General features: G+C 36.5%; 1 protein-coding gene across 1 annotated transcript in view; it reads right to left on the reverse strand.

Moving 5' to 3' along the window:
* LOC119661729 (retinol dehydrogenase 12-like) overlaps positions 1-11,169 on the reverse strand; it is a 42,735-nt gene extending 31,566 nt beyond the window's left edge. Inside the window, exon 1 of the mRNA XM_038071196.1 lies at positions 10,578-11,169. Within this exon, the coding sequence (XP_037927124.1) occupies positions 10,578-10,738 (161 nt within the window). The 5' untranslated portion in view covers positions 10,739-11,169. The remainder of the gene's footprint in view (positions 1-10,577) is intronic.
* Between the last annotated feature and the right edge of the window lie 4,344 nt (positions 11,170-15,513).

Consider the following 15,513-nt stretch of genomic DNA (forward strand, 5'->3'; position numbering starts at 1 on the left):
GCAATATTGCATAATATTTCAAGTCAAGTAAATAACCAGGTATCCTTATAACTGCTGATTTCTTCAAACATTCATCAAACATCTACAGTATCTCTAGAGAAAATGAATGCGGGGCTAGAAAATAGTCATTTATTTTAAGAACCCATTCTCAGAAATTACCCAAAAGTCTGGAAAATATCATAATGGTGCTCGTACACGGCATCTAGATCTTAAAATATACTCCGTTCCGTCCTTCCGGGGCAGGGCGAGGTAGCGTCTGATGAGTTGCCCCCGTCCTGGACGAAATCGTCAATTGCCTCTTTTTGTAAAACTACTTTGTTGTTAGTAGAAGCTTATTTACTTCTCTATCTGTATTATTCAACAAGCTCGTTCTTGCTGCATATAGTATATAATTTCACGTCGAGAAACAACTATATTTTAGAAAATTGGTTAACAAGTTTCTCACTTTCGACTTTCGTGTAGCCTGAATCTAATTGAACACTTGTTGATTTCACACAGCACGGCAAAAAATGGATAAAGTTTTGATTTCTTTTCATTAAAATCTATCTTTCTATTATGACTTTTATCTACGAAACATAAATATAAGTTTCGGAAGCAAAGATGAGATCGCTTTCTCATAAAATACATCCCCCCGTTAGTAAACAATCCGAGACCATGTTATTGTTTCCGACTCTTGTTAGTATTTTATGAAAGACAAGATTTTATTAAAATCGATACGTCGTCTTTTTTATGAAGTGTGTTTAGAGAATGAATTGCTATGAGACAATAGCAAAGTTTTTCCACTCACACCTCTGAATATAGCCATAATATATGAAATGAAATTTATTACGATTCTTGAAACTGGTCCTTCTTTAGACATCAGAGGAAGCGTTACCGAAGGAAACATTAGGTTGTATGACGGGAAGTGGAGTACTTACCTTCTAATATTAGCATTAGAATCTTTTTAGGTTTGGATTCATGTAGTGCGTTATGATAGGACCTTAGTCAAGGATTAGTCAACTATGTAACACCGTATCTAAAGTATTATCGTAAACGATATAGCAAATAAAGCAACTTTCAATCAATACCTCCCCACTAGAATTTACGCCATACACTGGATATTCTGGAATTATACGAGGTCAGATGATTTGACTCTGAGAGTACTCCACTCCCTCTCTCCTAACACACTGTGATGCTGTACTTTGGAAGGCCTGCCTGGCAAAGCGCGCTTTCACTACCTTGAAAGTCGGTTCAGATTAAGGAACATTTCAATAATATGTTGTTAGGCCTCGACGGCGATTTCCGATGCAGAAGAGAAGAATTCTTTCTATCAGTAATTGAATGTAGTCAAGGAAATACTTCTTTAAAATTAAATTGCGATCGTAATGGGTGCCCTGAATGCCAAGCTGGGCTCTGAAAACACCTTGCCCGCGTATATGGTATAATGGGGAAATAAAGTCTAGCGACCGTAACGATGATACTGCCAGCCTTACGAATTACTGCAGCTCCCACCGCGTTGTTATTGGTAGCACAGTGTTCGAATACAGAGCCAGCTATAAGCTCAGTTGGGTCACTATAGACCGGTGAGGTGTTATCCTCTGGATATGCATAACATGAAGAACGCTAGCACCGGCCTCGAACGGGATCATCATCTGATGATCGCGGCTTCTATAAGAGAATTATCTTATTGATGGAAAAACAAGACCTAGCTGACTTCGGTAACGTAAAAACGGGTCGAGGAGCTGAGAGCTTGTTGATTGCTGCAAGCTTGGTTGAGGAAGGCGGACAAGTATAGTGTAAAAAATTCAATATTGTGTTAGTAAAGAAAACAGAATCTGCCGCGAAAAACATCTTTCGATAGTCTCCTTAATCGTCCTTAATTGGACGTTAACAGTACGCTGCCCATCAACGATGATAAGCAGTTTAAGAGACGGGATTGGCATTTCACCGCTATACTTAATCGTGTGACATTCGGTGAAGCTCCTTCTTCCTTTTGAGGTGAAATGCTAGTCACCGAAACGATACGAAGTGCTCCGCCAAAACGATCCTCTCCGCGGTACTCTCCATGGCAGCGCCTGCATTTTCTGCACCCGAAAATTCTGAGTATTTATTTATTTATTTAATCTAATGGACAACAAACAGAGAAAACTCCAATTCATTCCTCGGAAGTTTTGTCACAAAGAGGAAAAAACAGCAAAAAACCCCAGCAAAAATTGCAGAAGGTGTGCTTCCCCAGGATCCTAACGACTGGGGAAGGACACCTTCTGCAATTTTTGCCGGGGTTTGTGCTTGCTCTCTGTCGGCTTCAAGATAATTGTTATAATAATTCTGGAACGGATCCAAGAGCAATTTCAGAGAGGTAGAAAAAGAGGGAGAGAGAGACAACGGTCCATTTTCCGTTTTGATCCTCTTATACTGACCATATTAACACATTAATAATATTTAGATGCCTGCTCCACATGTCCGTCGATTTCCAGATGGCTGCCGACAACGTGAACAGGGAGTATATCTGGAATATTCAACGCAGCAGGATACTCCGTGAAACTCAGCAATAAAAAGTATTATCAGAGCGACATATGATGACACAAAATGACACGGACTGCATCGAGATAAAATCTTAGACGAGTTTGAAATCTGCCACGGTAGCATTTTGTTGCCGATATTGTTCTTTTTTTTTATCGATGACGTTCTCTATGTTGCATTGGCTGTAAGGCATAGAGGGGTTCAATGGAACATGACGTCTTTTCTCAAACACCTCGACTACACTGATGATATCTGCTAATTTTAAAACCGAGTCGTGGATCCTAGCGAAATAGCCCTGGATTTGGATAAGGAAGCAAGCAGACTCGGACTAAAGATTAAAACAAGGTTTAACTGGTCTTCGCACGCTTCCTATCTGCATTAATGGGCAGAATATCTAGAGAAGTATTGTACCAACGAACTCGATGTCGCCCAACATATTGCAGCGCTAAATCCGCCTCCATCCGCCAAAGGCCCAAATTATAGCCTTTCAGAAATATAATCAATAGATTTTTCGATACGCTATAAAAGATAAATTTTACCAAATATGTCTTGTTGGGTATGAATCAAAGTATCAATTATCAATGTCCTAACGATTCCAGGCAAAAAATTTTCCAAATCTGGCCCTACTAGTCTAATAGACCTATTTTAATTTTTCACTGACAAGATAATGGTTTTCCGATCAGGGAAAAATTAAAATAGATTTATTAGAATATTTGCAAAATATTTGGAAGTTTTTTTGGTTGGAAACGTTAGTATATTGAAATCTATATATTTTGATTCACGTTTAGCCAGACTTATTTGGTCCAATTAATCTTTATAGTGTGTTGAAAAATCGACTGATCATTTTTAAAAATGTGGATACCTCAAATAGAGGTACTCCTAGGGACAATACATGGAACCATTGAGACTCCGAAGCTTCAAGATTTCATCAACACTTGTCGGTGCCTTGCCAACAGAATACTCCTGCCTGAGACAATAATAAAAGAATAATTCCATTAGAGTTACCATAGTCGTATCGACTGGAGGGCGGAAGTAGCAGTGTACAAGCTACATTTCAAAAAAGGACAATAACTTCATTGCTGACTACACCAATAGAATCTACTATCCCAGGATGACTGACGAGTCATAGCCCCAGAAATACATGGTGGACTGTGGGAGGAGTACAAGTTTCTCGGGAAACTATGGTGGTAGTTTACGTTTATGTTTACGTTTCAATAAACCGACAACGATTAATCGTTGCTGTGACTGATGCGCTAGCGCACAAAACTGTTTACATTTACTATATATGTATATTGTCATTCTGATAACAAAAATATATTATGTTGATCGCATTACACTCAAGAAACACCGACAGCGGTGAGTCATACGCCTTGAAAAAATTATTCCATTTTTTGAAGGATGAAGTAGACCTTGGTTATCCATGCCAAAAATGCGAAAAGTGTCAAACATCTCAGTATATATTTAACATTACTCCACCGATGACGATACTGGGATGAATAGTGTCTGGCGCACTAATAGCGCTTAATTTGGCTAAAAACTACTAACAAAACGTGGGTTTTGTAAATTTTCTCAAACCATTTATATTTGATCAATTTTTCATTTCATTTTATAGTCATTCTTTCTCATATCATATTGCATGGTCATATTGCAAAACTAGAAGAAAATTTTGTCGTGGGCGAAGCTTTCATGACAAATATGCTTATAATAGAGGCGTAGTACGAAGTATTAGTGATTATTTCAATAGGATCATCTCAAAGATGTATTACCTTATCCACCTTCGTGATCAGGTGAATCCAAAATAACTTTGAGCAGGCAGCTAATGATGGAATAGTCGAGCTTGACGCTCGCCGCATATTGACTCAAGTCATATAACAGCAACACCATCAAATGTGAGTCGATGGCATGGGAATGCTTCTTGATAACTCTCAACTCCATATTTACTGCTCATGACTTTTTTATAGTTCAATTTGTTATTTGTTAACTTTTAATCTTTTCTTTGATAAAAAAAACCCAGGTTACTGAATGACTAAATTAATTCCGTGAGTTTTTTACTATTTATATTTTCTGCACATGTACACATACCATTCATACATATATGGGCACATAACTAAAATTTTAGTCAAGCAAACTTCGAAAAATATTAGCAGCGACCCAAGTAATCACAACGTCAATTAATAAAGAAGCGTAAAAAGCATCTAGTGGCGTCAGCCCAGTTACCCAGACGCATATTGCGCAAACAATTCTTCAAGAAAAGTAATAATTTCACTAATTTTTCTGCAGCAAAAATAGTAACACCACATTGTGCTAAAAGTCAACCATGCGGTTCGAAAATGTACTTGTTGCAACATTTGGTGATAACAACATATATAAACACGTTATTGTCAATACTTGAACTTTGAGACTCTACGAATAGGAAGACAACACCCTGTAGAAGTGGAACTCATCGAACTAGCATTTATGTAAATGATTGTGGGTGGATTTTCTGACAAAATACCGACTTGGGCCATACTCATGGATAGAAGAAGTAAACAAATGATTGCCAGATTTAGATATAAAGTCGACTTTTTTATCAATCTGTTGTTTCGGTACTAAAAAAAATTATTAGCAATCAATAGAGAGAAAGAATATTGCTCAATGAAACAAACTGCTCGCTGTAGTAATACTCAGATTATGGAGAATAATTATTTATGGTGTTGAACTCTTTTGAAAGAATGATGCTATTCTGTACTATAAACGTCAAATTGAAAAAATGCAACGAGATTTTATTCTGATGTTAAAATGAAATATAATGTATATAATCGAAGCCTATACATCACCGCAGTTCTCTTCTTATGTAATTAGTAACATTGACTACAAGATAAACTACGTTTTCAGCTATAAAGTCCATAACATTGAGCTTGCTAGAAATCTGTATAACACTTAGTACGATTACGCAATTATTTTAATAACTGCCCAACCGGAGTATAAAGTTCTAGTTCTCAAGGTCTATGACAAGTTAGATTTTAGAATTATTGAAGTTAACAAGTGCTTACTTTGAAATCATATAAAGGGATAGTTTGAAAACAAAAGTTTAGATATATACTATACTATAAAAGGATGTCATCTGCACAGTTCAACAAATTTCAAATTTTGAAGAAACCAAGCAATCTGTGACCATATTTCCACTTCCATTATCCGTTTATGTTTGATGAAACCTTTTCATTGCATCCATAGCAGTAATTGAATAATATTGTTCCAATTTGCGGGAGGCAGATCATTTCGCCATTTACAATTTTGCTTATGGTTTGTGACAGCTTGAGGGGAGTACACTACATGAAAATTGATAAAACGCAGCAGTTTCGTCCTATGTGGTTCAATATTACATCTCTGTGGCCCAAATGGAAGTATTCGATTGTCATAGCCAGTCTAAGGAAAATTGGCACCCTCCTTTCATAACTTTTTCAATATCCAATAAAGCAGGAAGGTTTACCATTTAGGCGGTTTTTGGCCTCAGAAATATAAAACTCCCATTTTAATTTTGCGAATCATATGAATGGGTATAAATGAAAAATGGTGCCCAATCTAGGAAAAGTCTCAAATACATATTTTTTGAGAATTGTGGGGTCCTAAGTCCGCATCAACTTAATGCCAGACCGTTGTCTGTGTTATTTTTTTAATAAAGAGGGAAGACATGAAACGCAAAGGACCCGACCATCTTTCCAAAGTAGTGGTGCTTGGCGGCCTATACCTAGATGCGGATGATGATAAATGGTCAACACTTACAAGCTTTTCAGATTTTTTGAAGTTTTGCTATTCTTTGTATCATTGTGATCATCTCCGGTTTTCTGGATCATTATGGGTTACAGACTTTAGACTTTAACCACATGCAAAAAAATACCATTCTGTTCTTTACGGACTAACAAGTCATAAATGCTCTTCAATGTATGATTCTTCTTACTTTGTATTCTAGATGCCAAGGATTAAGTTACAACCGACGTTAATTGTTAATCTAAGATACTTTTTTATAATTTATCCCGCCATTTCTTGACAAACCATCGTTTAATATGAAGATTTTAGCTCATAGGTCCAGACCGTAAAAAGAATATCTGGACCACAATTATACTGCTCCGGGGTGAAAATTATGTTTGAGGCCAGTGCATCAACGTAGTTCTCTTCTTATTGAGATGTAGTTTAAAGAACAAGAACATTCTAAGACTTTGAAAAAACTCTAGAAACAGAGAGATTAATCGAGAAAACTTGGGAGGAACCTGCGTAATTGTCTCAGAGGAATCAACAAGTTGACAAGAGGGGAGTCGAATAAAAGGTAGTGTAATTTGAGTACATAGAAATATCAGCTAAATTACGGCAGGAGACCTCAACAATATTGGTATTGAGAAAGATAAGCTGTGGTTTTTAAGAGCAAGGATTAAAGTAAGACATAGAGAGTTACGGTTTTATAATATATTACATTACACAGCAATATTAAATACTTTTTTAAATTGACCGAGAAACTCCCGTTAGATTTATATATCAGATAGTACTGAATATTTTTCCCTTGTTATTACGACGAAGATGTAATTTCAGGATGAATTTACTTCATCCTATGGTATAAACATAAAATGTAATTTGAAATAATCAGACGGTTTCTGCCCTTTCACATATATAGCTACGTTTTCCCATTTCTTTTCGAGGTTTTGGGCGAAACAAAATCCTATTAAAAGCGATTTACTGTCTGTCTATTGGTCCTTCTGTCTGTCTGGTGCAGCGAGCAACATAGTTCCACGTTGAGTTTAAGGAGGATCTCCATACATGCGAACGGTGGGTGTAAAATTATTTTCACCGAATATAGCCATGTGGGGTATCAAATCAAAACTCTGGATTAGTACTTTCCGAAGCCGTCTTGTTTTGATATTAATTTCACAGGGGAAGTGTGCAGGGGCCCGAAAAAAGTTACTTCAAAGACCCGTCATAGGAAATTACCCAACCCAAATGTTTGAAAAGAAATATGGTGGGCCATGCACATGGTATCTAGACCTCAAAATATTCTCCAAATAAAGTTACTAACAGTATATTACCATATTTATTGTAAGTAATTTTTTTAGAAATCGCCTGGGAGTCCCCTTAAGTTTATCCTAGAATTATAAATTTTTGCGGTAATATAGGCTATAATATAGAACATTATACTTGATGCATGAGTTTGATGAAAATCGCACTATTACTAAGAAAGTTATAATAGTTCACAGTTGCCACTTTTGTGCAAATTGCTTGCTTTCTAAGACTATCCTACAAAAGTAAAGAGTCTGGCAAACTAAATGCATAAACATTACGAGCTAAGTACAAATGAGACAAATGCCCATTCAAATATGCTTATATAAGCAATACCCAAAAACTTTCATACCTGAAGCTTCCGGTTTCTCGACTTGATTGTATCTACTCATACTTTAAGGGGACTTTTTATAGACAGCATTTTTTGCAATTTTTTTATTTATTAATTTGATCGAATGGAGCATCAAGAATCAAGTCGAAACTCGCATTTTTTGAATTTTTTTTAAGACAAGTCAAGAAATTTCATACAAGTCACTAACTAACAAGGGATACAAAACATTTCATATGAATTATGTTTGTGACACCTCGTTTTTCCGAAATTGTTCGGCGATTTATCATTCCATTTGCTTGATTCTCTCTTTGTTTTATTCTATGGATTTACCATAACAAAAACCCGCACTTTGAAATTTTGCACGCGTTTATCTCATTTTTCCCAGGAACTATCGGGTCGCTTTTTTATTAAAATGATCGCGACACTCATTATTATAGCCGAAACATGAATTTCGGAGATTTGTTGATATTAAGTGCTTTTTTTCGGTGTTTTAGATAGAAAAAATGAGGGCAATTTTGAAATTTAAGTTTTAAAAAGCTACCAAAATTCTATTTTTCAACCAATCCCGTTAGTTCTATTTTGAGCAATAACTGCATGTGTTCTAAACTTTACGTTTACACTTTCTTCTTCGTCCAAAAAAGCAGAAGTTGGATGAATTTCTCAAAAAAGCAGAATTTCAATATCAAACAACAACAACCAGAACCAGATACATTTTTTATTGAGAATTCATTCTTTATATTCAAAATAAAAACAACGCAAATCAATGAGTAATTTCATTTTTGAGAAATCGCAGATTTGAATATTAGTCGCGCACTGATTGTCAAAAGTGCCATTAAGGGAACTTCTGCATTTTTGCTAAATTGTTCAAATCTGGCTGGTGACAGTGGGATTTGCATCGCATTATTTAAGGGGTTAACCTCACTTGTAACTTTGAAAAAAAACTAGTTTTCATTGCATTTTTTCAAGTGGAATTATCTGAAAATACGTCCTCCAAATTTCAATCAGAATTAAATTGACTGAGATATAGCTTAAAACCGGTGACCGAAATTACTCGAAAACTATTGAGCCAATCCTCTTGAAATTTGACGATTTAGTATTTAACCGTTTTTTTTTTCAATAAAAAATGGACGTTCTATAGCCCAGAAATTACCATTTTTTCAAAGAATAATGGAAATATTAAGTTTGACTGTGTACCACCAAAATCATTCGATCAAACACTAGCTTATACTGTTATTTACCTATATCCATCGAAATCACAATTTTGGTTACCGCAAAACATCAAAATAAAAATACATTTTTTGACGACCATTCATAACAAAACTGTGGAATATTTTTCAATAAAAAAAATTATGAAAGCTTTTCAATGTGTGTACTTCAAAATGATATAATGATCTTTAAAAAAGTTTCGCAGTTTTCCTAAAAGAAATCATGAAAATGACCTATTTTTCTGCGCCGTAAATGGGGTCGAACAAGAGCTAAAAAATCCCCTTAAAAAGAGAGTTAAGAATATCGAAATGCCGCAATGTTGTCCTTTTTCATACAAAATTCTTCTCAATCAAGCAATTTAACTATCAAACCATTTGAACTGGGCTAATCTCGTCAACAATAATTTCAATTATCTAAAGGCGTGTTGACGGTTGTTGATGCTTAGCTCAACTATTCTTCAACTTCCCCCAATTATTTAAACACTTTTGGTAAATGGACTTAAAAAACTTAAAATAGTAAACAAACAACAGCATTATGCTTGAGAAAAATATGAAAAAAACTCAGGAAAGGCACCAAAAACATGTTGGTTGTTTTCTATAGTATTAATTGAATCGAGTATCTTTTTTCTGTGATCTGTTATATCATTACTTTGAATTTAATGATACCCATAAATGTTAGAACCTTGCTTACCTTGATGCATTGGACTAAAATCAAGGTGTTGTACTTTGTTTCGATTTAGGTGAATAAATTTGTAAAGCATGAGAAAAATGAATATAATCTGTACCAATTAAAAGATTAAAGTTTCTATAGTGCGTTTCATCTTATTGGCATTGTTTTTTTATGAATTATTGAGATTCAGCACCGCAATCCAATTATGCAAAACGTATTTGATGCACGATTTTCACAAATTAGCGGGAAAAATTTCACTGTACTTATTCATAAATATTTAGATATAAATAAGTCGCATATTCACAGAAACGTTTTTTTTTTGTAGATCAAAAATTTACCTCATTCGTGTGACTCTCTGAAAGAAGCGAGAAAACACGTCGCTTTTTGGGATTACCTGCAAAGTTAATTTTACCACCAATCAAATTTTTTAAGCATGACACATAAATAGAACCAAACAAGGTATTTCAATGGAAATATTTTTTCAAACTCCCAAGGTCATGTACGTAGCTAAATTTCGGCGCATATTCCATGACCCACGCGGTTTATTAATTGTGCCACTGCAAGAACGAATCAAAGAGAACACAAATCGCCAAAAGTGGCTAAACCAGACCAGTCCAGACAGTCACAAAAAATGTAAACAGCACTAGAAACTATGCCTTCACAGCCACAACAGTGGAAAGCGCACACATTTTAGAAATTTGGAGCGTTGATTTCGTCGATGATTAATATACAAGAAAGTTCTCATTAGCACCTGTGAAATGTATTGTGGCACGGTGAAAGTAAAGCATGCCGGCAGTTAAATATTTCACTGGGTATGTTGTTTTTCTGGTGTAGAAACACTCACCGAATAAGATACATTAGGATGAGTACTCCGAGGATAATCCCAATCACGGTGAGCACCAGCTTCCAAACCTCTTGATCCTGCTCGCCGGCTTCGCCCTTCTTCACACTGTCGCCGCTGTCACTGCTGTTAGTAAAAAGTTGTTCGGAGCGAGTGATTTCCATGGCTGAACCGTCTATCGAAATGTTTCTTTCACCTCAATTTTCACTATTGTTATTGTACTATGCCATTCACTAAAACCACGAAGTACTAAACTGTATTAGCGTCGACTCATGTATCTGGACGCACTGTAATCGGTCAACCACACTCGCTTCTGATGCCACTGATTTCCAAATATGGATACAAGAACTGCGCTCGCAGGGGGCAGCTCCCATACGAATGGACAAAGATCAAGTTCGGTTCCTCGAACCGGCTTCTGCCAACTGTATGCGGTCAAGTTAGCGATTCGACTGAGCGCCAACTTAGAAAACACTAAGCTGGACTACCTTCATCTTAGCGAACTGATAACGTGGCCAGGTATTTGAGAGTAACATCGGAATGTTGAATCGAATTTCCAGGTGAGTCCACGAGAAATCCACGTGTGGTTTAACCGAGCCATGCGCTGAAGCCCATTGCTGCAACTCTAGCGAACCTCCAAGCCAGCAGATTAGAGTATCATTGGAATTTGATGTAATGGAACTTTGGGGCTCAATCTAGTGTTGTTATTCTTGGATAATTCCTTTCTTATAAAGAAAATAGAAGATGTCGTTCTTATGTGTATCTGAAATGTAAGATAAATGACCTGTTTATGTGCCATATTAATGCAATATGTGCAACAATAACAGAAATTTGAAAATTGATTAAAATAAATTCTTTAGAAAAATTACGTAAAACTGGAAAAACAATAGTTGAGGCGGGAGGTTGATGAACCACTGAACATCTCCCAATGAATGAAACAATCCAAAGCTATCTCACTTATGTGGGTGGGTATAAATCCTCACATCCTAATAGAAAATTAAGATTTAAATAACTAAAATTGTGATTCTCGAAATTACAACCTTGACAATCTTAATTTAGGCAGAATATCTGTTGAACTTTCTACTAACCGTTCCTGGCGATGCATTTGGATAGCTCCCACGATTTGATTGAGATAATTCTTTTCGTCCATTATATCTTATTTTATTTGACGAGCACCGTACATGTAGCAGTCCATTCATTCCAATAAAGTCGAGAAACCGGAAGTTGGATGCTCCATGTATGAAAGGTTTTGTTGAATTTTTATTGAAGAATATTTGGGTACACGATAGTTCCACTTATATATATTTCATGGCATATATACGTTGAATATACCCGATATTCAATTCGATGAGGTGCTGACATTTTATCTTGTGGGCGATTTTAACCTACTATCACTTTGTTAATAATAATAACATTTTCACCGAACTTTTCAGCATGATACTCCATATCAAATCCTATACTACTGCAACGTTCACGGATCTAAGATGAATTCAAGGGGTTCGAAGTAAATTTTCAATATATAATAATATACAGGGTGCGGCAGCATAACTTCCTTTTTTCGAAAACTATTGTATGCATCGGAAAATATTGATTTATTTTTTATAATGTACGTTCATATCTAAAGTTTTTACTTACATTGTTTTGAAGATCAAATCTGTTAGGTGACGTCTCCCATTCTCCATACATGGCGTAAACCTATTTCTGGCGTTTGTCATGACTCTTGTTAGCAACATTGACGCTCTCACTGCTTCATTGTTCTCAGGTGATCTAACGGGCCGAGGGACTCCAGTTCTTCTTTTTGTCGCACTTGCAGTTTGTCTGAATGTAGTGACCCATGTAATAATTGATTTGCGATTCCGAAATGCACGCTGTGTTGCAATAACCGAACATCCGCTTGAAAAGTAAACCTCAACGGCAAAGGCACGCTTTTTTTTGAAACTTTACAGTATCCCCTCTTGAACGAGACCACCAGCGCTCCGCTATGACATCAACTAACTGAGTGGCGCGCATTTTAAAAAAGGAAGTTATGCTGCCGCACCCTGTATAATTCATTTGAGCAAATATCGCGGCGAGGAGTAGAGCGATGTTACTTATTGCATGCAAGGGGATTCACAGTTCCCGCCTTTCGTTGTATCAATAGGTGTAGCTGTTTCCGCGAAAATGGGTGTGACAGATAGACATACAGGCGGACGAGCAGACAGACAGACGGTAAACCGATTTTATAATAAATAAAGTTGTGTTTTTGATAAAACCTTAAAAATGTGACAAAGTCACGGTTCCTCAATCCTTATACGCAAAGTTCATTTCGGCCAAACTTAGGTGTAAGCAAGGCAATGTTTTTATTTTCATTGGTTATTCCGTACCCATCGGATCTGTGAAAAAATTGAGCGATCAAAACCTGCGGCCAGTTTCGATCAAGCTACTCCCAGAGTTTAACGAGCTGTTCCTGCCCTGAACAAAAGTGCCAGTTGTTCTTTTTTAAGAAGCTTGGGGGCTTAGCCCGAAAAATGGGTCCGTGGACCAAAAAAGTAAAAGAACCGATGTAACAAGAGTGACACATTGGCAGTTGCTTGTCGTTGCTTAGGATGACGGTTGTGATAAACAAATAGGAAAAAATGTTGTTTTGAATTGTGGCATTTTTCTTGTTAGTAAGTTAAACAAGGAGGTAGAAATATGGCAGAAGGTAAATAACAACATGCTACTCATTTCGAAATACATATGTCACTGTTGTCGAATCATGTTGAAGCATTTTAATAATCTGATGAATTGAGATAACTTTGATATCGATGGATCGATCGATGGATCCACAACCGTCTTACTTTACAGGTATTAACGTGCAATATTTTGCTAGGCATGTCCGATCACTTCGCAGTTGAGCTAAAACACCCCTTTTCCTCTCAGCTGCAAAAGCGTGTACCAAACAAAATTAGATCTTTCACCCACACTAACTGGGATAAGTTCAGGTCAGAATTAACAATGAAGCTAAATCTGAGAAAACTCACAGTCAAACAAAATCTAACGCACAAAGAAAAAATTTTCGAAGAAGCATGGCCAGTGAGGTTGATCCAGCACCGCGATCAGACAAGCATTATTACGAACCACCAGACCAAGCACGGAACTTAACTCGTACTAAGCTACCTTCACGAGACAGTGAATAGCAGACTTAACGTTAACAACAAAACTACAGTATTATGTGCGATCCTTGAGAGCGGCAAGGCAGCTAATGCAATTGAGAGTAAGTGGTACGTAATGAGCAGTTCTCGAATGAATGAAATTCAAATTCATTCAATGAAATACTTCGGGATAGTATTTCATGAGCATCTAAAATCTAATCCCCCCCTTGAGCTCGCTCTTAGCAAAGCACGCGGTGAAGTAACTAGTATCTACTCTATTATTCGTAAAAGAGAAAAGCTAAGCACTAAAACTAAATTTTCTCTACAAAGTTACCGTGCCCTTACATGAATCACACACAAAAGCTGTAAGGAAAAGTAAGTCCTTGAGTGCAGAATCTTCAGGCCGTGTACCGGCTCGTCGTACAATTGGAAAAGCAAGAAATGCGGCCACAATGCCCAAGTGTGACGTCTTCGAGAATTCGCTCTCATTCTGAAACTTTTCGCAAGACCGGAGAATCATTCCAATCCACTTATGAGACAACTGTATCTGCAGGGTAACTCACTCTGGTGAGGCTGCCTCACCTCTGTCTGATAAGTTGCCTCTGACCTGGACGAAACCGTTAACTCGTCGTTCCTCCTTTTGGAATATTTGGGTGTAATGCCCTCTATTTGGTCTATCTGGTCCAGTGCAACTAAAAGTAGATGTGAACTTAAGTTCCCTCATAACCCTAAAAAAATGAAAATGTGTTTGTGGTAAGAAAATTGATCAGTCAGCTCGAATTGAAATCTTTAAAAATTAACGGGTCTCGCTGATTGACAAGAACAAAAAGAGTTCGTCATGAGGCACACAACATTTATAAAACCAAAATATCGATATTCAAATATCTAAAATTTAAGAAGCACGAAAACCATTGCACTTTTGCTCTGATTTTAAAAATAGAGTGAAAAAGTTTGTTGACGTTATTCCTAGAATCGAGTTACATTACCTAAAGATCCAAACTACGCAAGAGTTTATAGATATTGGTAGGTGCCTAACAGACCTCCATCTCGATTACAAACATAGCTAACAAGAAAACTGATCACATCCAAATGCGGCCATATTACAATATTCCTTTTTATATGCCAACAAGTTTGGAAATCGGAAGCTGGACGCCTCAAGTATGGAAGGTTTTGTGTATTTCTTTTATAAAAACATTTGAATGGACATTTGTTCCATTAGTACTTAAGATGACAATATCCACTTTCGGGTGATACTGACATTCAGAGTCTTGAATTTGCACAGAAACGACAACTTTGACCTATTATAACTTTGTTAGTAATAGTGCGATTTATACCAAACTTGGTAGGATCATACTCCATATTATAGCCTATATTACTGCAATTCTTTTGTTTCACGTGAACTGCTCATTACTGTACTACTTACTCTCAATTGCATTAGTTGCCTTAACGGGTCGGAGGCTAAATAAGAAGATAAGCATGTCGTCAGCAAAAATAGATTAAGGTAATATACTACTACAAATTATAGTAATATACTATAATATACTGTTATTAATATACTGTTATTAACTTTATTCATACAGCTCTCGGTATGGATGAAATTTCGGAACCTAGGCACCATATAGTGGCAACCTCTTGATTTTTTCAGATTTTTTTAGTAGTTTCTGAGAACGAAACCGTGGAAGAAATGATTACTTTCAACCCCCGAAATCCCCACCTTTCCAACAAATGTCAAAACTAACCGGCTTCTGAAAGTACTAATCGAGACCTTTCACTTGATACCCCACATGACTATATTTGGTGAAAACAAATTTTACACCCGCCTTTTGCAT

The sequence above is a fragment of the Hermetia illucens genome, chromosome 1 (assembly GCF_905115235.1).
Source record: "Hermetia illucens chromosome 1, iHerIll2.2.curated.20191125, whole genome shotgun sequence".
NCBI classification, from domain to species: domain Eukaryota; kingdom Metazoa; phylum Arthropoda; class Insecta; order Diptera; family Stratiomyidae; genus Hermetia; species Hermetia illucens.